General features: G+C 40.3%; 3 protein-coding genes and 2 long non-coding RNA genes across 8 annotated transcripts in view, besides 1 other annotated feature; 3 read left to right on the forward strand and 2 right to left on the reverse strand.

Annotated features, from left to right (window-relative positions):
* The window catches only part of CG4168 (uncharacterized protein), a 38,578-nt gene extending 33,248 nt beyond the window's left edge, over positions 1-5,330 (reverse strand). For both annotated transcript variants that reach the window (NM_001299024.1, NM_135896.6), the window contains exon 1: positions 4,945-5,330. The gene's annotated coding sequence lies outside the window, so the exon portion shown is untranslated. The remainder of the gene's footprint in view (positions 1-4,944) is intronic.
* A 1,153-nt stretch (positions 5,331-6,483) lies between these two features.
* Sfp35C (Seminal fluid protein 35C) lies at positions 6,484-6,963 on the reverse strand. Of its 2 annotated transcripts, none has more exons than NM_001169511.1 (3): positions 6,908-6,963; positions 6,693-6,854; positions 6,484-6,633 (listed from the first exon to the last, which is right to left on the reverse strand). In NM_001169511.1, exons 1-3 carry the CDS (start codon positions 6,933-6,935, stop codon positions 6,578-6,580), a joined length of 246 nt encoding a protein of 81 aa, NP_001162982.1. In that variant the 5' UTR covers positions 6,936-6,963; the 3' UTR covers positions 6,484-6,577. The 2 variants fall into 2 exon arrangements, with proteins under 2 accessions (NP_001162982.1, NP_001303324.1); NM_001316395.1 differs by having other exon boundaries at positions 6,572-6,633.
* Positions 6,964-7,129: 166 nt separating this feature from the next.
* Positions 7,130-8,838, forward strand: lncRNA:CR43357 (long non-coding RNA:CR43357). 2 transcript variants are annotated; one of them, NR_124275.1, is made up of 2 exons: positions 7,130-7,199; positions 8,318-8,838. It is a non-coding gene; the product is annotated as a long non-coding RNA:CR43357 (long non-coding RNA). The 2 variants fall into 2 exon arrangements; NR_047959.1 differs by having other exon boundaries at positions 8,318-8,584.
* Positions 8,839-8,949: 111 nt separating this feature from the next.
* Positions 8,950-9,027: a mobile genetic element.
* Positions 9,028-12,720: 3,693 nt separating this feature from the next.
* On the forward strand, positions 12,721-13,639 carry lncRNA:CR44196 (long non-coding RNA:CR44196). The gene has a single exon (NR_073779.1). It is a non-coding gene; the product is annotated as a long non-coding RNA:CR44196 (long non-coding RNA).
* A 6,453-nt stretch (positions 13,640-20,092) lies between these two features.
* On the forward strand, positions 20,093-21,031 carry CG43230 (uncharacterized protein). Its single transcript, NM_001259106.1, has 3 exons — positions 20,093-20,104; positions 20,174-20,413; positions 20,485-21,031. The coding sequence occupies exons 2-3, from the start codon at positions 20,303-20,305 to the stop codon at positions 20,542-20,544; spliced, it is 171 nt and encodes a 56-aa protein (NP_001246035.1). The 5' UTR covers positions 20,093-20,104; positions 20,174-20,302; the 3' UTR covers positions 20,545-21,031.
* Positions 21,032-27,525: the final 6,494 nt, after the last annotated feature.

Raw genomic sequence — 27,525 nt, forward strand, 5'->3', positions numbered from 1 at the left:
TCCTTTGCTTAACAATAGATCATCATCGTATTATCATCCTCCACTTACGCTCTATCTAATTGCATCTAATCTAGCATTTCAATTCCTGTTGCCGTTCTCTGTCACAAGGCTGCCAGCTCCTCAATGGCCAGACACCCACTTACTCCATCCGACATATGCTCATTCATTTATCATAGTCGCTATAGCGATTGTGTTGGGAACCCCTTCGGGTACGGCATCATCCCTGGCTCGCTTCATTAAAAAGTAAGCCCTTTTAAATTGGCCCCTTTCCCACTCATCTAGCTCCGCGCCAAGCCATTCCATTCCGCTTGCCAAGAACCATCCGGCCAACAACCAATTGACATTCATAGAAAGCAACGAGACTGCGTTCTTTTCTCCTTTCTCCGGTTTCCACTACTGGTTATTTCCTCCATATTCAATTTTTTTCTCTTTTTTTTCGGATCCTTCTCAAATCGTTTTGGCCTGTTCATCTTTTTTCTAACTACCAGTGGAGCGGTGTGTGTGTGTGTGTGTGTTTGCCTTTCAATTTGCTGACTGCTGCGTGTGTGCCCAGTTAGAGAAACATAATCGGGCAATACTTTTCCAGCTATTTGCGTGGCAAATATTTTTGCGGAGCCCGGAGAAAGAACCCAACGAACCATCGAAGCGAAGGCAGCAACAAAATTGTCAAAGGGTTCGTACTCGCTTGGCATGGATGGGATTTTCCATGCGCGTCCTGGTTTTTGGTTTAGTTTTCTGGTTATGGTACTCCTGGCTTTGGGCCTGTTTGTCATCAGCTCCATATCTCAGGGCCAATTTACATTTACGAGCCGACAGCCAAGCAGGCAAGCAGCCAACCAACCGGGCAGCCGTCAAATATGTTAAATAACGAACTATTTTGCATTTTTATTTTATTCTTTCTCGCCCTGCTGATATCGAACTGGGAAAAGTGGGTTGTGGTTTCCAAGCGAGGAATGCCTTGAACGCCGAGAATTTGTGTGCGGCTTTCAATGAGGAATGTGTGAGAGGCTCTGCGTCTGTTTCTGCTTTTGTGTCTGACGCTGGTACATATATGGTATGCCCTCCTCCCTGGTCTGTTTACACAACCATGTCAATTTAAATCTATGTCAAAACACACGACTTAGTTGAGGTTTATTTATGTCGGTGTGCCCTCCTCACCCACCTCACCTCCTTTACAATTCAATAAAAAAATAAGGCAGCAAAACATTCGGAAAGCGGTTTTTTCCACTTTTTTTTTATTTGCATTTCCGAGTCACGTAAATGGATCTTCGGCACTATCTGGATAATATTCGATTTCCACACGCTTCCCGTTTCAATGCCCTTCGCTTTGGGCCAATACCTTTTAAATTGGTTTGCCTGACAACGCCTCGCTCAATAAATATCTAATTTCCGCAGTATGTGTGTGCTTATACATTGTGTTCGAATTAAAGTGGGAAATGCTCATTTTATTTAGCCACCCCTTAAGAGAGGGGTCGTGGCCGAGCTTAAGCCCATCAAGCGTATGATTAGCGTCAATCAGTGAAATCGTGGACGTTTAATTAAAAATCAATCAGTTGCTGTGACATAAAACCGAATGGTTCGATAAACAGTTTATGCAGCCAACGTTTACGAAACGTACGAAAAGCTGAATTCTAGCCTGAATAAGTGAACGATTTTCTGGGGGTAGATATGTACATTGAAAATTTTGTAGTGGACATCAATCATTTTGTTGCTCGGCCTGGGCAAAGTTTCGTGTTAATCAGGAGAACACCCATCGCATGATAGATTGACTCTGTATTTTGTGTGTCTAAGGTTAGGTTCAGGTAATTAGGGGTCCGGGTTCGAAAGGATATTGTAGACGTCAAAAATTGTCCGTTATTTGACTTTCAACTTTAACTTTCTAGGCCAAGGCTTAAGTTCGGAAAATTATTTTTCCCTCTGTCTGTAATAAAATAATTTTATATGATTACAAGAAATATAAATCCTATTGAAAACATTCGACTCAGGCTTGTATTTCAAAAGGAGCTTGGCCAAAATGGTTTGGCATGCCGGTAGAAATTGACAAGACAAATAATAAAAAAAAGAGAGTCGATTTCCTCGGCTATCTGATACCCTGTACTCAGCGTTAGAGTGGGTAAGATGCACAATCTCGGAAAATTATTTTTCCCTCTGTCTGTAATAAAATAATTTTATATGATTACAAGAAATATAAATCCTATTGAAAACATTCGACTCAGGCTTGTATTTCAAAAGGAGCTTGGCCAAAATGGTTTGGCATGCCGGTAGAAATTGACAAGACAAATAATAAAAAAAAGAGAGTCGATTTCCTCGGCTATCTGATACCCTGTACTCAGCGTTAGAGTGGGTAAGATGCACAATCTCGCCGTTTCTAGAATCTGCATTCTTAATATCAATGTTCAAAAAATATAGGGTCGAAAACTCATCCTTCTAACTGATACAAACTTTTCAACGAATGTTGTATACCCTTAACTCTAAAAGTAAGCGGTATAATTAAATACATGCATACATTTTTATAGCATTAATCGTTTATGTGCAACAATTTGATTTATTAATCTCATTACATTTTATTGGAAAAAATCAGACCAAAACTCCATAAAGTCAATCAGCAAAAGTGCCGTAAGGCAACCAAATAATTTAATCGACGGCATGTTATGGATATTTTATTTCTCTGTTCATTATAATGAGTTGATTAAGAGCTAGAGTAAACTTTCCAACCTGGCTAGACTCTGGTCAAGGAAAATTAACTTCGAGTGCGAAGTGTGGGAGGATGAAATGTACGCAGTTTATGATTGCCTTCACGCCTGTCTGGTCATTAGCCTAGGCACAACTTTGCCCCGAAAAAGCACATTTGCGGTCCCCGCATCCCTTGCTTTTTGTTTTCTTTTTTTTTATTTTGCATTTTCAGTAGTCCACAAATAAAACTTTTTTTGTTTGTTTATCCATGATGAGGGTTTGACAGAGATTGCTGTGATGGGGGGGAAGTGTAGGGCCAGAGGTCCTAAAGCATAAACAGATCAATAAAACAAGGCGAAGAAGAAAAGCCGACAGGACGACAGCCACAAAACTAGCTGAGGAATTCGCCCAAAAGAGGCCAAGAAATAACAGCGTCAACTGGCGCAGTTCCCATGCAAATTTCTCCAGACCCATGTATCTGCAACACCCCCGTCAGAAGAACCCAAGAACCCCATGGAACGGTGCCCATGGAACCCAGAGGCACCACGAGGACGACACTCTCCACGCCCATTAACTGTTGCCCGTCTATTTGTTTGTACAAATAATGTGTAAGCAGGCATATTTTTGTCAACGAGGCTAATTTCTGTCACAGATTTACGTGACAATGGCCCAGGCAAGAAGCTAGAGCCCAGAAGGCGCTGGGAAAGCCAAAGAAATCCGCATCAACACGCATACTCGGAATAAAAACACAACAATTACAAAACAGGTTTCATCCAGTGGGATGGGTTGGTGGGTGGTGGGTGGTGGGTGGCTTTGGACAAGTCTGGCAGTTTTTGGTCGAAATATTTTCGTTTCTTCTGCTGTCAGTGAAGTTGGTTATTCGTCGTCGTCGTTTTGCGGCCAGTTCGTAAAAGCCATAAAAAGAAATGTACCAAGCAGCAGTAGACAAAATAAAAAAAAAGAGGAGGCCCAAAACAAAACTGAGCTGTGAAGAACCAGCGTCGAAAAAAAACTGGGTTAGCTTGCGTACTCCCCCCAACATTCCCCATATTTCCCCACCTCCGTTCCATTGTTGCTCCTCGTTGTTTCTTTTTTTTTAGCACCTATGCACCGTTTTTGCGATGCACCCTGCTCCTGTCCGTCTTGGTTATTGTTGTCCAAGAAACTCAATGTGTGACACATATGCAGTCGCCACTCCCCCTGCCACCCACCGACGCCCACTCACCCACTCTGCCACTGCCACTGCAACACTACACCTCCAGATTTTTCTGCGCGTTCCACTTTTTCTTTCCATCATCTTAAAGACCAAAGACACAGATCCAAAAAATGTAGTGGTTGAGAAAAGTTTAAAACACTTATACTTTGTCTTTTAATCCTTCCTTCGAAAAAAATCTTTGTATGAACATTTATATTTCATTTGTATATACGTAGTTTCCTATTGTTTGCTACATATAAATGGCGATAATTTTTGGGAACCAAATTTGCAACCAAACTAAAATTGATCTAAAATTGTTAAAAACCACACATGTGTTTATATATTTTATTTGCCAAATCTACAGACATTTCGACTAACTCTCAGCTGTTATTTTAGTTGTTTGTCAAACAGCTGTTAGTTTATCAATAGCTCTCAATAAAACAAACTATCATTGCAAGTGTATGGTACCCAACATTTGCTTGTTAAATTAAAACCTTAAGCAAGTCCAACCTGATCCATGAACCAATCGAAATTGCATCCAATCCCTTGGACGGCAATGTAAATAGCCCGAGACATTTTCCCGATGCCTCAGCCGATCTGTGGAAACGCCAGTGAAGCGGCAGGATGCACTGGCCTGGCCATCAGAATCGGTGATTGACGCTGATACGTTTGCCACATTTAATTGGGAGAGTGGGTGGATCGCCACCCATCATCCGTCCACCACCCATCATCCACCCCCCGTCGAGGTTGTTTATTGACTGACAAGTGCTGCACATCCGGGCTGCGTTTGCGGAAATGAGCAAATGACTAATGACTGACCAGAGCGAAGGCACCCAAGGCGACGAGTGACCCTTGCCCACTCTGTTTTCTGTTTCTCCGCTTCTGTTTCTTGTTTACTGTGCGCTTCAATTAAAGCATCTTGCAGGAAATTGAACTTTTAGTCAAGTGCCTGGTCGAGTGAGTGGCTGGGAGTTGGAGGAGGAGGAGGTGGATGAGGATGATGATGTGGGGGGGCCAAGTGAGTGGGTGGTTCTTTGAGACAGCGACGGCGACTTGCTCATCAATCTGTTACGTACTTGACTTGTGGGTGGGTTCGTAGGTCGGCGGCTGTTCAGGGCTTGAAAAGCGTATCCGTATCCAGTTGTTGCATGTGCCTAGGCTACTTTTCTCTCCTTCGTTTGCTCTTTCTGCTTTCGTGCCACTTGAGTTTTGATTACTGATCACTTCACTTTGCAATCACCGCTTGATTACTTTTGGTATCATAAGCACTGCCGGATCTCCCTCGACCGATACGATCTCTGGTTAATGCTTCGCGGCTATCAAAGCCTATCTATTTGTGGTCACCATTTCGCGATTTTATCTAGCCGGCTAGAGGTACGAAATGTTGCCGTTGCACCAGCAACATCACTATACGGGCTGCCACTTGTGGCAAAAATGATAATCGGCGATGCTCACGCGCCAAATTACCAACGTGGACTGGCACATCCGTGCCACATTATGCGCATTTTATGGCACGTTGGCGACCTCGACACTCGCTTCGTTTTTAGATCACCCGAAGGCGAGGCATGCAACACGGAAATTGTTGTCCTAGGCGCAACAGACCCAAAAACCGAAGCCCCCGAAGTCAGTTGACACGACCCATGCCGCTGGTGCGAGAGCCCCAAAGCCCGAAGACCCACGATTACCGGAGCATCTGGGCATGCGCAGTGACTGAGCCGGAATTAGTATGCTATCTGGCAATGCTCTGTCATCAGGCGGAGTATTCAAAGAAATTCTAAACTGGACAGTGACTTGATGGGGGCAAAGACGAAGATGGATGTACAATAGGTGGATGGTGGGGGTGAGGTGCGGGAGATGGGCGACCGACCGGCCAGATTCAAGTTCAGGTCGCCCTTTGACCGCAAAATTCCGGCGGCCAGCTAATAAACTCCAGAAGAAGCCAAATTTGTTGTTCGAATTTATTGTGGAACATTCTTTCCAACTAACCCACAACTAAGACTGATAAATGGCCAAGCATACTGGCAATTTGCAAGTTTCTGACCGTTTTTAGAGCACTCAGTTAACCCCAAAAGTTTTATATGCCTCATCTAGGTGCGGCCCATTTCGGTCCTCTTACCCAGCACAGCTCCTTTTGCTGTTTTTAATCTACAATATTAGCCGGTAGTGATGTTTCAATTAATTTTTAAGGTGCACCCCAAACTGCCCAAGAACCGAAGAGCATAGAGATGGTTAAAGATATAAAGATGGAGGCTTTAAGATGCAAAATGGGGGCAGAGAACTCCGGACGAAGCCAGAACCGCATGCTAAGATATGATGGCAGATGCCAAGCAGGATGAATAAATGGCTTGGATGCAAAGTTTAAATTTTTCATAGTTGGGTGGCTCGGTTTGGTTCGCTTCGTTTCGTTTCGTTTGGGTTTGCTTTTCTGGGGCTTGAGTGGCAAAGTAAAATGTTCCTCATATTTGTCTTCTTGAGGTTTTCATCGGTCAAACTACGGAGCAATTGGACTTGTAGCACTAGCAGTAGATTATTTCATTAAGGCGAAACTAAGTTATGGTTAAAAATCATATCATATACCCTTTTTAAAACTCCCAAATGAAATAAACATCAAAATAGTGGACAAACAGCAATTGAACTATTTTTGAACTATTTATTTCTTAAAAGAAATATATTTAATTTATATAATTCAATTGAAAACATTTTATTTGGCTATTTACACATTTTAACGCCCATCTCACAGAACCCAGACACGGTTTTTACGAATTCTAAATACATTTAAAAGAAGTTAAAATCGGGTAAAAAACATTTCAAACATAAAGCTCACGGTCAAGATTATTCTTCTTTCGTCGGCACTTTTCATTTTCCAGAGCACAAGCGCTAGTTCCCTCAAAGTAACATTTGCCATCATAATTGCAGGTGGGCAAGATGCATTTTCCGCACGGCTTATTGCAGTTTTCTCCCCATGCAATTCCGATTAGCATACAGGCTGTTTGATTAACAATAAGAATGATCAAAATATTTAGAAAATCTTTAGCTTACCCAGAATAACTAAGAAAAACAATTTCATAATGATAGTAGCCGATTATAACTGACTTAAACAGTCTCAAGTACATTGCATTTTATTGGTTATATTGGTTAAGGTTAAATGCGTTAAAAAAGCATTACAATCCAATTAAATTTTGTACGAGATGGTATAATACGTTTAGTACATGTTAAAAATGAATGTGCGATTGACTCTAAACTTATTTTAGTCAGAAGAAATAGCTAACCGGTAGTCCACTAAATTCATTCATTCAGCTTGAGAATTTTCGGGTTAACTAAACTCATTAAGGTAAAATATGTAAAATAATAATTATTTAATTTTCTTTGTAAGACCACAACAATTGGATTCTGCTTCATAGTAATATACGTTTTCAAAAAATGCTGCACAAAAAACATTTGTTAAGCATGCCAATTTTTCATTGTAGATATGCTTAGAGTCGATTTCGTAAAAAAAATCGGCTCAGTCACAACCTGAAAATAAAATTGAGGTATATAAGAAGTTACAATCGATTCGATAAACTTAGAAAAAATGTAATCTTATTTTTATAGCACTGAGTGCAACTATGAGGACAGCAACGGAAATACTTTAGATGGATTTGATTTAAAATTCATGAGAAAATAACTTAAATCTGTTCAGGAAATTGTTTAGGTTGATTGAGTGTAAGCCGTTTCGGCTAATCCGAAAAAAATACATTTACAAATGTCCTTCGTGATGCTCAACGCTCTGCACATTTAACAAACAATTTTCAGTCAATTGTGTCGAAACATTCCCCATTTCGATTCAATACCTACTGTAGTTCGGAGTTTTACTCGGTTGTGCTCATCCTGGTCCTTATCCTGAACCTCATCCTGCTGCATCTTGTTCTTGTTGTGGTTTAATGGATTTGCAGTTTGCAGTTCCTTAACAATTCCATGTTATTTTCGCTTTTTTGCGTTTCCTTTCTCGCGCTTGCCCTTTTCGTGTTGGAGTTGAATTTTCGCAATCTCCCCCTTTTATTTTTTATTTTTTTTTTTGTATTTGGTTCGCTTTTTTTCTGCTTTCATTTTGTAGTATTTTTTGTATTTTGGTAATTGCTTGCCATTGTTGGTGGTGCTGCAACGATTGCAGGGCGAACTTTACCCAATGGAGTTCGCAATTGTTGAGCATTGTGCGACTAAAGTAAACTCTTTAAATATCTCCCCCGGTGGAGATCCCTTTAGCCATGCCCACTTGCCTCAGTTATCAATCGAAGAGAAATCAAGGAAAAGTTTTTTTTTGTTCTGGGATGAGGGCAAATCTGTGCCTTCAAATTAACTCGTACTCAACACGTATCTAATTTCATTTTCACTACATGTGTGGCACATAAAAAACTAATTCAAAGCGCTCAATATAATTTATATCCTATCTGGACAACAAACAAACAAAAGGACACCAGAAGCACAAGCAGGAAAGGACGAAACGAAACTCCAGGGGACCTGGGACCTGAGACCAGGACCAACGATGCTCAATCGCACACAGCAATCAGCCCAAAAAGGCGAGCGAATTCTTTTTTTTTTGTAATTTTTATGACCCCAAAAGACGCATCAATTCCGAAGGGCAGATCTCCGAACAAAGGACCCCAAATACACACCCAATAAGAGAGGGCAGCCAAAGCAAACTTATTTAAAGATGTAAGCGCAATAAAATAAAATAATAAAAATACAACTTTTCACCCATCCTCGGGGCTCAACCAAGCGTCTCCGACATTTGTAAGCCTCCAGAGCCGGCGAAAGTGGGTGGCACATCGTCTCCGACTATAAACTGTTCCAAGTTATCTAAAGTGTTAAATCACCTGATGCCGTCAGCATGAAATTTACGCACATAAATCTTTCGGGGCGAGCCCAAGTCCGAAACTGAGAATGGGCCGCAAAAAAAAAAAACATAAACCAAACATAAGCAGGCCCCTTTTAACCAACGCTAAAGCAGGGCACGAACAACAACTCAAAAAGCTAGAAAAACGAGGGTGGATCGATGGGTTCTTAAAAATGAAGAAAATGTGCCAAGTTATTATAATTATTTATTATTCATTAGTCACTAGCAATCGTTCAGTTTCTTCTGAACTTAACCTAATGTGTACCTTAAATATTATGGATACTGTAAATTGAAGATATTTAAAGAAGTTAGATCTTTGCTTATATTATATTATATTATATTAATTGTATACAATCTTGTATCTAAAATTTCTGTAACACTTCTCCGTTTATACTCTCTCAAAAAGATTGCGCCAGCAGGCCGTTGACAGTCTAAGGTCCCTGACTGCAGACCATCCTTCCCCACATTTAAACCCATTCCTTCTCCCAATCGAAGGGACCATCTTCCCCCCGAGAAATAATGCATGTGCGAGTGCGTGGAGACCGACCTTTCAGTTAGTTTGTGTATATTTTATGGCTTTATAAAAACGCTCTGACCTGTCGAAGTTGAGCGGGGTCAGCGATGAGATGCGCAGGTTGGAAATGTCTGGATTTATTTTTTTTTTTTTCGAGACTATCATATGCTGATTGATTGATGCGGGTGATTGGACTTTAAGAGGGGATTTCGAAGTGTGCCCAGTTAAACCGGAAGTTCTGTTCCGAGGAGGACGCTGTTCAATTGCCTGTTCTCTGTTGTCGCTTCTGCTGATGCTGCGATTCTTCCCAAAATCTACTTGTGATGTTTTTTAGCAACGAAAGCGTGAAACTTTTGCTCCTTTCACCAGACCAGGTGGGTGGATTAGCGGGCTCACAAGGGGTTTTGTCGCATCAGTGGCAGCATCAGCAACTGGAAAATCAACAAACAGCGCAGTAAAACTGTTTCAAAGGCAGCGGAAAATAAAAATAACAGCACTAACTGGCGCAATAATACAAGCAAACAAGAAAAACCAGGTAAACGATGCGCATTGTGGCGGGTGGTGTAAAAAACAGTTGGGAGTTCGAGTTGGCAAGTTGAATGCTTTGGCAAACGGTTAATGTAATGAAAATGGCAGCGACAATAAAAAAAAAACGTTCAATGTGTTCACAGGACACAGTTTCCTTTTCCACCACAATCGATACAAGTTGTTTTTCGTTCTTACCTTTCAAATCGAAAGGCATGAAAGTTCACTACAGGACATCAATTGTTATGACATTTGTCGGATAAACCATCACATTGGCCGCAGCATACACACCTGCTTATTGTTATAGGGATAACTCACAGTTGAGTACATTTTCAAACATTGTTTTATTGAAAGTCTCGCCTTACCAGAAACCAGTTTCAAAGGCTTACAAATTGAAAAACACAAAAGACAATAATAGTCCAAAAATTATTTTTGTACTACATTTAACTACTATTTACAGGATACAAGATATGGAAATTAATCTTTGTCTTACAATATAAATTAAAAAGTTTCATAGATAATGCTTAACCAATTCTTTGAAAAAAATATTGACCGAAATGCGAAATTTTTTAAAGTCATTTTAATGATATTTATCTATCAAGCCAAAGTGATCTTAACAAGACATTTCTATACAGAGACATCAGGAAGCACGTCGGCAGTGCTCCTTTAAAAGCCAAAAGATTTCGCCTCAGTTGTTCTGGCTCAGCTATCTTGTTTGGAATGTTTCCCCAGAGGCCTTCAAATAAACTGAAATTGAACAGAAAGGTTGTGTAGGGGATAAATAAAAGAAGCAGAGCTAAGTTACCTGTGAATTACCTTGGAAAACTTGCCGACAAGTTTGTGCACTTGCCCCCTGGAGTTCCGCCCCCCCGGTGAACTCAATGATCCTGCCGACTGTGTGCAACAAGGTAGAGCCAATAATGAAAAACTACTTCAACATGCAATAAAGCAAAGTGGCAGGTTTTTCGAAAGCAGCATTCGAATAATAATGAATTAATTGATTACAGTTAGATGGGAATAGCTACCAGCTGAAGGTTGTTCCACAAATGCCCCTGGGTGGCAAGCAACCAAATACCGGCAGCACATTGAAAACGCTTGCGAGTGCGGAACAAACAGACGATGAAAACAAATTAAAGAGCACACACATCAAGGGTATAATAGCACGAAATCCCCAAAATGAACTTTCTCTAATTAAAGGTATTTCGATATATAACTAGAAACATACATGGCCTCTACATTCTCGAATGCCCTTCCCCTAATTCCCCTCCTGCGGATTCCACGCAGATGCGTGGATGGAAATGAAAGGGGCAGGCTAATTAAAATTTAATTGCACATCTAAATGAAATTTACAACAAACAAGTGAGGAAGGCTCACCCATCCAGACAGACCAACAAGAGCGCTCATTGAGTGAGCGGGGAAAAGATAGACAGCCAAATATCACGCATACGCAACATTGTTCACAAATAATGAATCCTATTAAGCGTGCAGAACAGAAAAAAAAGTAGTTCGAATAAATGAAACTAAGTGAGCTAAGTAATATTTTAATTATTAAGTCTGATAAAAGTATGTTAAAATAGTAATTCAATTTGTCTAAGATCTAAATTCAAAGATCCGAATAATATTTACTGAAACTTAACAAGATGAATTAGATCATCGAAAAAAGCAATGAGACAGGTGTAGAAGCCGTTGCAGCTGGCTGAACAATACAAATCGCTCTACATAATATTAGATTTTAAATTCAATTGCATAATGCAGAAACCGACCGGCTGCCGAATGGCAAACAACCCCGTGCCACGCCCACAAATATATACACAATGGGCGGACGGACAAGCAAATGAACAAACCATTTGGCTAAAATATTTTTCAAACGCAAAATCTAACCAACAACATACAGACGCAGTCGTAGTTCATAGAAAACTCTGTGCCAAAAACTATTCTTTACATAATTTATACGAAATTTCGCACTAATTGCAATAGTTAATGCAGATTTCAACCGCATTTGAATTTGTACGTGCCTCGTCGCCCACCCACGCTCCCAGACCGCAAAATATCTCATTTACATACAACGCAGAAGGACATGCAGGAATGGCACTTCATCCCTCCCATCCGACCATCCTACCATCCATCCTTTCGAAAGTCCTGACCAAAGGCGAACAGCTGTGGACCGCTCATGTGAATTGCATGAAGTGCCGCCACGTGCTCCTCTCCTCCGGCGGCTCTCCAGCGCTCGTCCATCGACTCCACCTTTTTACACTGCACCCACTCCACTCCATCGTGACCCATCCTGCTCCATCATCAAAGTGTGGTGACCAGTGAACCAAATAGTTACACGAACAACCGCAATTGATTTTCGAGGGCTGCGGGACCCAGAGCGTGGAGTATCATGTTTGCCGAATAACTGCACTCTTACCACTTTATTAAATTACATGTTTTCCACCGAAAAACAATGAAATTAAAACTACTCGAACAGCGTAAATGGAAGACATGTGTAATAAATTCAGATTCGTATCTGAACGCGCTAAGTGTCATGAAACAACCTTGCAGATATCAGACACAATTTGGATTATCTTGCGGCTTCGTTTAATATTCGTTTCCTTTTTTTAAATATTTGGTATCAAATAAGACTTTTCTATTCTACTGCATTCATTGTAAACATGATTTTTTATAACAATGACAACTTTTGTGTCGCTAACCGAATAGAACGAAATAACTTTTGTTGAAAAAAGGATTTTCTTGTATTGTTACTTCTCAACTTTATCTTTGTAAAATGTGCTTGTTTCGCACACTTTTTGATTCAGTGAAGTAAAATGTAAATTCCTCGAGGCGGCATACTGCAGTCAATATAATTTTACACATACAAGTGTATGCATCAAGCCGCTAATAAATAATAAATACACTTTTGAGCAGAAATCTTTGAGATAATTGTCTGAGAAAGTGAAAAGCACTCTATTATAATTTGGCAATCGATTTATATTTAAATATGCCAGACAAATCAGATGCGCTCACGTGGACAGACACACAACCGATAAGTGTATTAAGTGCTTTATTAAATGCATGCGATAATCTTAATTGAAATTGCACAGTCGTTTTTGGACACAGACACTTGGCAGTCAGCTCGGACAGTTGAGCTGCTGCCTCTGTAGTTGTTAAGCAGCCAATTAGTTGGACAACAGAACGGAACCGGAAGTGGGAAAGTGGGGAAGCGGCATATAAAGCAGTCGTAACGGAATACAGGCCGCTACGGGACAAACTCTTGAGCGGGGCACAAACATCCGGAACTGGGATCTGGAGTGGTGTGCCGGGCATATAGACACTCTTGGCAGGGAAATGGATTGCGATTGCCAGGGACGGGCAAATCACTTGGCTAAATAGACAGCCAAAAGGACGGCCAACGCTTTTGGTCAGTAACAGTTACATCAATTGGCAAACAGATGCACTGGCACACCAACCGACCAACCGACCAACCAACCAACCAACCAACCGACCAAACAACCAACCAGCCAACAGACAGACAACAATTGTCCGGAGACATGTTGCTCTTGTTGGAATAAACAGCCGGCAGCCAGACAGATATGAGCTGGGAGTATCAAGGGCGGGCCAGAAGGGGCAATCAAGATTATTATTGTTTGGGGGCAGCACCAGTAGCACCAACAGCACCAGCAGCACCAAGTACTTGGAGCACCAGCTTCGCACACTTTGACTTCAACTCATTCACATTTATGTCACTCCATCTGAACCCCAACCACTTCATGCCCCCGAAGAACAAACAGGACATGCGGGGAGATTTCTGGGCGTGGACCATTGCTTTAAGGACCATTCAAATGCATTGTTGGTGCTTGTGCTCGCCAAAGTGGTAGTCAAAAAAAAAAAAATAAATAAAAAATAAATAACAAGCCAAAAGCAGTTTTTCATGTTTGCATTAACAATTAAAAACTCTGTGGTTTGGAAAGCGAAAATAGCGTATTCAATTGAAACACCAGCAAATATACCCATTAGCTATTTCATGGCATATGCAAATAATTCGCTCCTCAATTGCCGATACAAACAATGAGCATACGCTTCAAAATCACAAATAATGCAATGCCATACTACGCATCGAAGTTGTGGAAAATAATTTAAGCTCCAATAATATTATATTTGTTCAAGTTCTAAAACCAATTATATATAATTCCGGCTCTCTCACAGCAATTAGCTTATATTGAAGTGGCAATTATGGCACTTAAATTTGGGTATCTTTCCCCATTGAAATATTTACATCCGAACTATTGGCAGAGGGAACACAAATATTTTTAATAATTATTATACTTGCAAACATGGCCAAAGCCTTCATTTCGTTCGATCATGCCACACAACATTTTACACTATTTTTGAGCTTTCCAGCTATTGTTGCCACTGTACTGTGGGTAATTTTAGCTTCTGCATGCAATACTTGTGTTTGGTCACCGCCCACACAAAGTGATGTGACAAGCAACGTCAAACATACATTTTTATCCTACTTTTCGGCGTATATTGGTGTATGTGCGCCGGCCTTTGTGTGCAGGACACTCTCGAATAATGCAGTCCAACTGAAAATATGGAGTACATACTTGTGTCCAACATGGTATTCCATTTGAGGCCTTTGAATAATTAATACCACTCAAAATGTTTGTTTCCCCATTGATGCATGTGATCCAGCATAATAGTGGCACATCCACTCTGTATGCACGAACGTATGGAAAGTTAAGCCATTGCGGCAAGAATACATTTCTAGTCATTTTTAATAAACTAAATATTAAGAGATGAACCGAAAAGAAGGTCTCCTTTCTTGCAAATATTTTACGAAGTTTTATTACTGTGTAAATGACAATCCTAAGTGAAAATCCTATTTAAAAATCTACTTTAAATAACTCAATTGTAGTGTCTGAATTCAACTTAGTCATAACATGATAACATAATATAGAGTACAGTATAGAAATGTATCTTTATCCGCCCACTAATGCATCGTTGCGGCAAACTTTAATTGACCATTTGCTTAGTTTATTCTGCCTTTGATCATCGAAATTATCAGCAGGGCTATTGAATTTATGCGAGATACTTACATTTTATGTTGTTGTCGATAGCCGACAATGGATTGCATGAACAGAGAGGAGGCACCAAAATAAATGGTTAAGTGTCTTGTTGTAGCTATATAAAGAATATGCAGCTAAATCTCTGGTCCTTGTTCTCTCGGTTCCATGACAAATCGTCCTTATCACTGGCCTTATAAACATACAAAACCAGGTGAGCAATTCACACGCACCAGCAACAAAAGCTGATAAAGATGTTTTTCTGGCTGCTTGTTTTTGTAGCCGCTTCTGGTGTTGTCTTTGCTTTTTTTATGACTTCAATTAACTCCGCTCTGCCGTGTCCTTAGATATCCTGGCCATCCCATCCCATTCCATTTCATTCCATTCCAAGCTGTGGATGAAGAGGACTTGCGTTCATAATTTTTTATCTGCACAGCTTAAGTTGTCCGCGTTGTTGTTCTCCACATTGTTGGCCTTTCGTGTGATTGTTGTTCTGAATGTTGCTGTTGCTGTTGTTGTCTTTGGCATGCATCATTAGTTAGCCTAATGTACTGTATGGATATCGCAGTTGCCGACCACGCCCAATCAAGGACCAGGTGCCCAGCGGACAGAAGTCCGCCTGAAGTGAATGGTCGTGGTGGGGGGGGAATGGTGTCTGGTGGAGCTGGTCATCAGCAAGAACAATAACGCTGGCGTAACCATGGATATAGATAGCAATCACGATTTGCACACACTCCCAGCACACACATATACGGCTGGCTATACACAAGAGAGAAATTTGCCGTTGAAGAAAAACGGCAATCAATTGCCAAAATAGAACCGTCTTAACGTTTCGCTGCTTTCGAGCCCGTTATGGACAGTGCTCACTCGCTTTAAGTGTCGGCAATATTAAAAAAAAAAAAAACTTTTATTAAAGTGGATTAGCTGAATAATAACTTTTTATCTCTCCTTATTTCAGAGATATTCTATTTAATATAGAAAATAAACATTTTAAAGTTGTATCTAAATTTCAAATTCTAAAAAAGGATTATAACTATCCTTTGTGCCGCACATATTTGGCTTATAATCTATTTGTTCGGCTAAAGCGTTTTAAGGTATTTCTTCTGTTTGTTTGTTGTTTCGAACGAGTACTGCCTGTATCTATCCGAGATAGATAATCGCAACTAGAATGGCCATTTAGACGGCAGCTCCCTGCTTACGACTTTTGCAGAGCCTAGTAGTTCCGTGGCTGCACTCCACCTCGATTACCTATACTCCTCCGCAGAGACCATCCTCTGCTCCACCTCGTTCCCACCGCCTCCACCTCCAACATTTCGCGGACGGCCTTTGTGTGTTTGACGTTTATGTTAACATGTGTGTTGTCTGCCGGCGCGTGTCTCTGCGGTGGGTTGTGCCATTGTGTGTGTGCGACTGTTCGTTGTGTGCGTACCCGGACATGTGTGTGGGTGGCTGGCTGAGCATCTGCGGCGTGCCAGGAGCCCAAAGTCTGGGATCTCGAGCCCGGACCGGAGCCGGAGAATCCCAACCTCCCACTTGCACCCTGGGCTCCACCAGCCATCCGGCTTATGCTGCGACTCTCGCGCGGCCAAATCGCTTTTGTGTGCGTCGAACAGTGGAGCAAATTGCGCGGAAAATCGCGGGAACAGTCAAATGTCGCTGTCAAAGTTTAATCGATATATAATATAATGATAAGACAATGGAGATTGATATACAAAGGAAAATATTTTTTGTAACCAATTGAGACTTCATACGAAGCAATGCAATACTTAGACGCTTTTAAAGCTGATTTTAAAATATATTACTTCAATTAAAATTCAAATTATATGTGATATATATTATAAATAGGGTAAATTTAAGATTATTTATATAAATATTTACCTAACATTTATATCGCATAGTTTACAAACTGCCTAACTTTGACTTTCTGTCTAAGTAGATGTGACCAATATCTCAGTTTGTCCTCGTCCACTGTGCCTTTTGGCCATTGTTTAACTTTGCTCCTTACTGCTGCTTGTTGCTGTCTTTTGTTGTTGTTTTGTTTTGGTTAGCAGTTGAAAAAGCAGAAAGATACCAGTAGGCACGGGTGAGGGGTGGTGAAGTCCGACCCCTGATATAAGGTTGGAAGAGGGATCGGGGATGTGGAAGTGGCCATAAAAAAGCGCTCGAGGTTGTTAAATTGACAACGTTAAACACTTTGTTTGGAATTTTCTGCATTATTAGGCCAACTGCCGCCGCTTGTCGGTGTAATTGATGCCAGAAAGATCCCTTTCCACTCGATCCCCATTGAAGCAGTGATTTAAATGGCTCAAAAGTTAAGTTTTCGTAATGCGTAAGCGGCTTAGAGGGGTCCTCATATATGAACGATTGGCCCAAAGCCCCTTCTGACGTTAAAAGGGTGGCTCAGAAAGCTGGGCGAACAAACATTTCAGTGTTACAGCTTCGTCAGTTGATTTCACTGTCAATTTAAAATGACATTATTATATTGAAAAGTTTTTAATCCCTTTAAGTGGCTGCCACTGAGCGGAAGGAAGGGTGAAATGAGATGAGATGAGAGTGGTTGAGCGGATGATCAAAGCAATGAAGCGCGGTGCGGAAAGAGGAATTGCTATTTTATGCATAAAATTCGATTAAATGCCAGAAAGGTTAAGAACAAAAATCTCTGACTCTGACATCCTGCGCATCCTGATGCGCTGCTTTATCCTTAAATTAGGCACGAGCGCACGTAAATCTGTTGAATGTCATGTCAAAAGGGCAAAAGCCAAAGCTCGTAAAGTCAGCCACTTCCTCTTCCTTTCTTCGATTTTTTTTTCGCTTTTATGACAAAAGGCAAAAAGGATTATACACCAACCGGTCCCCCAAAACTTCTCTCAAGCAAATCGCATAAAATGCAAAAACGTATTAAAATTGACAATAAAGCGAATTTTTTATGTTTATGCGCTGGAGAGACTGACAGCGAATAAACGGTGCTGGATAAGAGGAATCGTTTAAATTTTTTAAAATGCCGTACCACTTTAAAGCTCGTTATGCATTTTTTATGCCGCCTCAAAGGGCCGAGCAAGCGGAAAAATAAGCATGAGCACAAGCGAAACCAAAGGAATAAGGCAAGTAAGGTTCTGTTTATTTGCCACTTAATTTGCCTCAGTCTGTTTGCAGCTTTGTTCCGCTAACAACCCATCCAGCCATCCACCACCCCCACCAGCCATTCTGCACCTTCTGCAACTCTACTCGAGTACAAAATATCAGCTCAGCTGCAACTTATGAGGCAACTGCTCCAATCCCTTCGACCCCACTTTTCATATGCACAAGCACGTCCTCCTCACCTACCCCACATCTTCGGAAAGTGCCAGTTCAAGGTTTCCCCTTTCGTGCAGCCATTACGGATCTACTCTATTGTCCAGACTTACACTTTTATATTTAAAATAGCAAAAAATACCCAATACTAACAAAAAAGATTATCTAGTGTAACTTTAATATCTTAATTCATTTATATTTAATCTTTTCTTTCAATTATTTCAAGCGCTTCCAATTCGACCTCATATCCACAAAATATGTTTATATAGAGCCTAAAAACAAGCTCAATCAAATGTAAACTTTATTATTCATAAATATTGTGATAAATTCTTCTATAATAGCAGCGGGTGAACTCATTATTTTTTCACTACCTGTAATCAAATTAAAACACTAAATTACATCTGAACGCATACAAAGGGATGATCAAAATGTAAATATACTGCCATTACCATGATAATTTTTTTACATTCCGTATTCACATGTTAACTGTTTTGAAAAAAAATTACATTCCGCAAATACGCAGCTCACTTAAATATTCATCTATAATTTATTCATTGTAACACTTGTTTAAATTTAATTTTTTTTATTCCTTCCCTAGGGCATTTGTCTATCGGCGTTGCTTTTGTGGGTTTCACCCAATGATGCACCCATTTTTTTTCGCTTTTTTGTGTTGGAGTTATTACAGAAAGTTGGGAAGCATAAAAATTTCTTACTACTTGTCTGCAACGAACCGTAAAAACTTATGACTTGTCTGTTGGACGCACACAGCCATATAGGTGGGTGCAGTCGTTGGTGGGCGGTGGGCGGAAGTAGGAGGTAGCCGGAAACTGACCTGGGAGACGCGGTACAGAGATCTATATCCGCTTTGTCTGCCTGGTTTAGACCTGGATGTTGTTGTTACTACTTCGCTGGCGCTGCCGTTGCCGCTGCACTTTGTTTGTTTGTTTGTGCCGGTAATATTTCCTTAAATCGAGTAAACAAGTGGAGTTCAACAAAGCGGAAACGGAAGCACAATGCGTAGCTTCGCAGCGCACACACACACACACACACACAAACATACACACGTCTTCGTTTCGGCGTGAGTGTTGCTTCCCTCATGTAAGGAGCTTCCCAAATGCGAGGGATATTGTCTCAAAATATGGCGGCAAATATATTTTCGCTCAGCTGCAACAACATCCAACTGGGAAAGGAGCGCTCCTTGCTTAGTCATCTTTTTGTTTTTCTTGGAAATTGCTGTTAAAAATAACAAAAGCTCGTCGTGAGTCTCTGCCACTCGCTTGCTTGCCAAGTTACATCCTTCCTTTTCGCTCGTCTCTTGTTTATCTTTAGTTCCACCTACTCTGCCATGTCCTTGGAGTCCTGCGCCCATCGCCCTCATTTGCCCACTCAATTGAAATCGAGACTCAAACAGCGGCAATTGTATTTATTTGCACTGCTAAATGGCATAATCGAAGGCAACCCAGGTCAAGGGCTGGCAAATGCTCCTGGAGCCAATTCCCCACGGATTCCGGAAACGACAGGCTTTGTTGTCATGTTGTCTCAATTGCATTGGATACGGCTCTGGTCTTAACTTCGAATTTCAGGCCTTTCAGATTGACACGCTCCTGGGCTTGTGTAAGCAAATCAGGACATCTCAAGTAGAATCTTGCACGAAGGAAGGAACAAAATCATTTGGAAAAGTATCGACCTAAAACACAATATAATTTTACTTTTAAAATATAGTATCAGACTGTCCCAAATACGAATTATTTATTTAATATCTTTGGTACTGTATTTGCTTAAATTTTAAATGAACTTACTGGCAAATAAGTTTCCAGTTTATTCCTTTCAAAAACTATTTACTTTCCGTAATGAGTGGTAATCAATGAACGAATGACTGCTCAGATAATTTTTTGGCCTCAATTTTGTGGACAGATTTTCCAGCTCACATTTTGGGGTGCCTCTTTTGCTGTTGATGTTGACGAAGTAAGCCAAGGAATAACTTCAAAGTAATGTTAAGTAAAGTTAAAAAGGGAACATTTATTAAATTCCACTTAACTTCCTGCCGGTCGCTCTAGTCGCTCTAGTTGCTCTCCACTATACGCAGTATACTCAGCCGGGGGAAAATTCCTGGGAAGAAGGGAAAAGCCTGAAATGCTAACTAAGAAGTTTGAGCTGCTGTTGATGTTTTCGCAGGCATATTTCCCATGCCTTTTAGTCTCTTCACTACCAGCATAGCTGTAGCTGGTCGGCCTCCAAAGTTCAAGAGCTTTTCGGCAATAACTTTAAATAGAAGAGACCCATCTTGTGCCCAAATGGTTTGTCATCAAATTATGTATATGGTTGATTGTTTCTTTTCCGTTTTTTTTTTCCCCCCCCATTTTGATAGGAATTCGGTGCGGCGAAAACCACGACGACAGGGTGGAAAACAAGAAACGGGCATCATTAAAATACTGTTACCGGCCTCTGGTCTCTGGACTTTGGACTCTGGACTTTGGGCAATGCCAGTGCTCGACCCCGAAAACTCTTCTGTGTCGACAGAGGGCAACCGCAACCAAGATTGTTCAGGCATATACCCTTTTTTAATTTGCAACATGTCATTGGCAGAAAGACAAGTAAAAGGGACGCAGTAGCGGGCCAAAATCGGGGGGCACCACACCGCCCTGCCACGCCCCCGTCAGCTCACGCTTTGTTGCGCCTTTTGTAGCTGGGCCTTCTCTTGGTTTTTCCCCACGCTCCTTTTTTGCGCTTTGGCCAAATAACCCAAGAAAAAACAGAATTAGCAGCAACGCCGACGACAGCGATGGGAAAAACAGAAGATGAAGCGCAGGCAAAACAGGACACGGCCGAAATTCACAGCGAGAGGAGGCCGAAAAGTTGCAGAACAAGTTTCAAAAGCCTACAAGCAAAACAACAATAAAGCCAAATATTCTATCAAAAAGGAAAATGTTAAAAACCAATTTTTAATAGTTGCTTACCATAGTAAATTTTAATTAAATATATCATTGCATATTTGTTTTTAAGCACTCATCAAATATATATGTACACATTTTATAGAAAAAAATCTTTTAAAGAACTATACATTTTTGAGAAATCCAAGAATTTGGTACAATTTTGTAATTCCTTTAAGCATGGGCGAAATTGCTATGATTTATTTGCATGAAATTCTAGTTGGCAATCAACTTTTAAAAACAAATCCTTTAATCGACCTACGACGGTCACCGCAAAAACATATACAGTGTGATAGACGATGGGAAATGACCAAAAAAAATGAAAATGGCAAGAGAAAAAGGTAGCTGGTTTAGGGGAAAAGGGAATACAAGAGCAGGGAGTGAAGTTGAAGATTTGGGGAGCAAGTGGGACGGCAGATACAATGTCATACAAATGACCCATATTAAATTTATTACGGCACCGGGAACAGCACAATGAAATTCAATAGCCAGGAGAAGAGAAACCCTAATGGCAAGCAAACAAATCAGCAACGCCTAAACCATCAGACTTATATGTATGTATGTACATATTGGTTATATATCATGCTATATATAGGAAGAAAGTGCCGACGGGGAGTTGAAAAATTGGGAATGAAAACCAGATTTAAGTCGGCTATTTGGGTAAACTTTTTCACTCGATTTTCTTTTTTTTTCGATTATGTTTTGTTTCCGTTACTTTTTCGGTTACTCCTGGTTGTGGGCTTCCACAAATTGATTTATAATCCTGTCTCAAATTTCCCCCTTTCACTTCAGTGCTGCGGCGAATTTTTTGAAGAAAGTTTTGTCTTTCAGCGACGCGCTCAGATTTTAATGAAATATTTCAATTATTTTACGATTAATTGGGAAAACATTTTCCACTGCATATTCGAGGTGACGCGTCGCAGCGATTCGTGCTCAGCGGAACCGAATTTTCTTTTTGTTTACCTGCGATATGTGCACGAAGCCCATTATCCTGCAGCTAATTAAGAAACGTGAGACAAATGACAAGCGCCGGAAAATTGTGTGGTTCCGTATGCGACAACCTCAAAAGAGACATATAAAAGCGAGAGACAGCAATGCCTTGCAAAGGCATTGTAGAATATGAACTGGGATTATATATACCCTTCAGGAACATATACCACAAAATCCAGAATTTGTATTGATTTTTTATATTTTATTGTTTTGGGCTTATAGATCTTTATAGGAAATTTTTTGTAATTTAAAATGTATATTAAAAAAAAAATGTTCAGAAAATGTAAGCGGGTAAGCGCCTTACCAAACGATCAAGTACCCCCTTTCGAACACACATGTGCGCAAAATAAAACACATAAGTCGAGAAACACATACGGTCGAAATATATAAGTAAGTACACACAGCCAAAGCGTGCTGGGCTTAAGACTGAAGCAAGAAATTTATTAATTATCAACTGGCCGAGGTCGAGATTGTAGATGCTGTCGGCCCACTATGGCCCCACCACTCCTTCGCCACAAACATTGCCTGCACACACAGACAATCACGGCAAAGTCCTGATTGGCATTTAAAGTTCTTTAGGATAGCTCTCCATGCCATCCATCGAATCGAAGGATCTGGAGAGGGGCAGTCCAAGTCGAGGAGGCTGACAGCAAAAATCGAAGTGGAGTGACTACATTGAGCCTCAGCTGAGCTGCTTAACGCTGCCAGAGTTCTGACATAATCCATGCAATTGTAAATTTAATAAGTCCAACGGAAAAGGGGCAACAGGCGGGGATTTTGAATTTGTTGTTGTGGTGTTCTGGCTTGAGACAGCGAGAACTCAACCCAATTAAAGGATACAGAGCTGTGTTCGTTCGCTTTAAGGAAATAGCCAGGAAAACCCTCAAGTGCCCAAGTCCAAGAGGTTGGAAACCAAAGCTAATTCCTTTTATGAGGATTCCCTTGGTGCTGGAATAAGCAATACCGATTTTAGCAAAACTGTACATTAGGCAAACCGAGCAGATTGAAGCTTAAGCTTGCGAATATCACATAACGCTTTGCTATTCTCAAGTAAACAGAACATTTCTTTGGAATTATAACAATTTTAATCTTTTTCAAAAGGCAAGAAAACCGAAACGATTATGCAAATCGAATGAGCCAAATAGCATAAGCAGTTGACGTAAGTTATTTTCGTGACAAAAGAATGGAATAATCTTTGGCAATCAGAGCGCAGGCATTTTAAGCCAGAGTTGAACAAAGTAGTTCACACAGTTAACCAGGCCTAATAGTTATTCAGAGTAAGAATTAAATAACGCTTAGAAAATATATAAATATTGTTGAAGTAAAACAATTAAAACAATTTGAACACGAATAAACACATACTGAACAGTAGAACGAGATCAGCAACTTAATCCTGGCTACGTGGCGTATACGTGATGTTACGTTCGCCATCGAAGTACTAAATGCTATGCTGAAGTTGAGAGATCCCCATTGAAAAAAGGAGGCATGATAGGAACAGAAAAAATGCATTATCAGTTTCTAGAGTGCAAATGTTAAACAGAATAAGGTAATTTGATAATGTTAGGTGTGGCTAAAAAACTAATTAAATGGAAACATTGCCTCTTAATGAAGGCTTTTACAAAATGGTTGTGGCAATGGCATAATAAAAACTAAAATATTGGAATTATATGGAATACTTTAACGGCATAAAATGTTTTTGATGAACTATTAAATAAATTAAATAAATGTTCAAAATAATACCGTCAAAAAGGAACTTTATGTCAGAGTTTGGGAAAGGTTTAAGAAGCTTTTGTTCGTCAAAAACGTTTACGAACTTTTTGTCAAATATGGCACATATTTTATAGTTTATTTCAGGTTGGGAAACGATTCAATTATTATTACACACGCTAATTGAATGGCTACCGATCTATGCTAATACATGTATATATTATTTATGCATTTTTCCGAAAATTTGTTGTTCTTCGCATTGTTGTTGGTGTTGTTGGTGCACAGTTGCGAGGAGAAAACCATAAAAGTTTCTACGCTGATGCCGCTTTTACCATTTCAATTTGTTTGTTGATTTCTTTTTTTGCGTGTGTGTGTGTGTTACAGCCTTTTTTCCGTTGCGGTTGTTCTGCTGTGTGTGTATGTGTGTGTGGGGGGAATTTACATTTTCGTTTTTGCGCAAAAATGTCAGAAACTAATTGTATGTAAATATGTCAAATGTATGTCGTCAACACCTGCATATTTGTGTGCGTGCGGCATTGGGGTGTGTTTGTATTGCATATTGACAATTTCATAAATGCGGTAACATTTTCAATTAAATATGCGCGCAGCTCCGGCAAACACAGCAACACAAATTGCCACACACATACAGTCGCAGTTTTGTAAATTTTTCTGCCACGCCCACGCAGAAAACACCCATGCCATCAATCCTGGGAAAGTCGATTGATATGTACAGTGTACACATATGTGCAGGTGTGCAGCATTTTGGTCGGTTACAAATTGCAAATCAATCAATAAATAATTGAAATGAAAATCATTTTGCTGGTTTCAACTTATCTTCTGCAGACTCCCACTCCCACTCCCAATGCCACTGCCACTCCCACTTCCAATGCGTTTCGCTTTGGTTTGACTACACACACTCGTATGTATGCAAATGGGTAAAATTGTGTACATCTATCACTGGGATCGCATCAGAGCCCAAATCGAAATGGCCCAGACGGCACTGGGCGGAAAGGTGACAGACGATAGACAGACAAACAGACAGACAGGACGAGAGAGTCGAGAATAAATTGCGAGTCCTTCGCCAGGTGTGTGCGATTAGTGAACTAAACTGTGGGTATATTTCTTATTTCCACACACGAACCGATCAAATAGATATTTTCAATTCGAAAACTTACTTATTGAACTTCAAGCAACTCGCATTCTAAATACTGGCAATATTTTAGCGATCTAAACTTTAAAATAAATTAGTATAAATTAGAAAGTGTTAGAGAAGTAAAATCTAAATGATCATTCTGTGGAAGTTCATAATCAACTTGATCCACATGATAAACTTTTCTTTTTTACTGCTTCTTAAATATGCAGCCTTTTTTATATAATCGTAATAAATTTTTTAAATAAATATTAATAGTAACCCTTAATAATACTCAATACATATACATATTTCAATAATACATTTTAGTTTCTGATAAATTCCGATTGCCTCCTGTTGCACATTTGCCTGTTTATTGTGCAGTCGAAATAGTTATTCATTTTGTTCAAGAACCAATTTTATTAAATGAATTCCTGCGTTTTTTATTGGAAATAATGCTGATAACCGATTTGGCGCCAAGCCGAGCCAAAAAGTCTGTCATTTTCAATTTGAAATTCTGTCAAAATTTCGCCACGCGAATCGCGCAAGGGATCGGTGGCGGGGGGTAGGGGTTAAGTGCAGGGGAGGCGCCACCAGGCTCAACTTGTGTGCGCCGGGAAAATTCGCTTAGCCAACCACTCCAGTGAGCTGCAGCATCTACGGGTTAAATTTAATTTCCAAAAAGTTCCACTTCTCCTTGTCCTTCTTGTCGCTATTTTTTGTATGTATTTTTTTGTTTGCAGCTAGCTGGTTTCTTTTCTTTTTTTTGTTTTTTGTTATTCGCGGCGCTTCGTTTTTGTCGTTATGCCAAAATCCTGCACAAATCCTTTGAGCTAGCACACGAACAGCTGCTTTTGGCCAGAGTCATATTGTTGTTGCCACGCCGCTTTTGTTGTTTTAAGCGTTGCTGCTTTGGTTGCAGATTTACGCACCAACAAATCGTGGAATTTTATTTTCCAGCACTATAGTATGAAATGTGTGTGAAAAAGGGGCGTGGCAGCCCAAGGGGCGCGACATTTTCAATTTCGCTGGTGAGAAATCCTACATATGTATGTATGTATGTATGTACTCGTACATATACAGGACGATGCCAATCGATCCGATCTTGATTGCATTTTGTAAATACAAACAGCAGTAGGCTAGACAAAAAGCACACAGGCTGCACATTGTGTGTGCCCCTGCTGCGGCGACTATTCAATCAATTTGGACACCTGACAGTTGAGCTCAGGTGACAATTCTCAGCAGATATCTTCAACCGTCCGTTTGTCTTTAACCAACTTAAATAGATTGCTGCATAGGCCTTGCTCGTCCGTAAAGATATATTTGGCCAGTGTCTAATTATTTGAATTATTCGAACAACGAAGGCTTTGTCCAGCCTTACAATAATGTAAGCAATATAAACAGGTAAAGTGTTATCAAATGCATTTTGTCGCAAATGTTGACCGAAACCTAAATTGTCAATAATATTCATTAATAGAGAAATTAATTTCGTATCCTTTGAATTGTATCCCAACCTGAAAAATATTTCAAGATTAAACCGATAATTACTATTAATACATGTATTTCAAGTAGTAAACTAAAGCTATACGTTCCTTGGTAATAAATTTAAGTGAATCATCTTAACTATTCAGATGTTTTAATTTTCCAATCGAACGCCCAAAAGTTTTTATTGCTTTTTTCAAACCATGTATGTGTTTAGGTACTTAGCAAGTAATTTATTCTACAGTAACCGCAATTTCAAGGACCTTCCACGAAGCCTCCAAACGTTTTTAATTTTTAAATAAACTTTGCGGCTAGGCGAAGGAGGCCGTTCTGGCGAAGGCGTGTCAAGAGCAGGTTTCTGCCACCAGGAGCAGGATCTGCAGGAGGAGCAGTAGCAGCCTCCATCACCCAGAACCTTGCAATCTAAATAAAGCTGATGCCGAAAAATAACCCCAAAAACCCTTGAAGCGAACTTTTCCCACTTGCAGCGGCGCAAATGAAGTGCCACATGAGCCAATGTGTGTGAATGTGAATGTAAATGTGAGTGCAAGTGCATTTGAGCGAGTGCGAGGGCGAGTGTGATTGTGTAAGTGTTTTTATTAAAACCGAATGACAAAGTTTTCCCTCGAACAGAAGCTGCCGTTTCCACAGCCGGAGAGCCCAAAACCCAACAACGTCAACAACAGCCAAAAGCTAATTTACACTTTTGTTGTTTCGGCTACTTTATAGAAGCCATCCAGTATGCGTGTGTGTGTGTGTGTGTGTGTATGTGTGTGTGTATAACGCCATAATGGAAAAACTATTTTGCGAGGAACAAATGTTGTCAAAAAATTTGTGAATGCTAAAAAACAGTCAAGTGACTGGGAATAAAGGAGGCGGGTCTGCGCTTCTGCCCTTCATGGGGCGACTGAAATAAAAAAAATATATATATTCAAAAGCGACAAAAAAAATTAAAAAGCAAAACGAAAGCGGAAGGAAAAAAACAAATCAAATGTGTGTGAACTTTAACACTATTTACCGCCCAAAGAGTGTGCAGCGGAAAAAGTTTATTCATTTAGCTCAACGAGCGATGAAGGCAGTCGCATCCAACCGCCAATCCAGTGCCACGCCCCCTTCCCATCAAAACCCATTCAACTCCGCTCCCCACTCGATGTGTAGAGCATTTCGAGCT

Source organism: Drosophila melanogaster, chromosome 2L, assembly GCF_000001215.4.
Source record: "Drosophila melanogaster chromosome 2L".
Taxonomy (NCBI): domain Eukaryota; kingdom Metazoa; phylum Arthropoda; class Insecta; order Diptera; family Drosophilidae; genus Drosophila; species Drosophila melanogaster.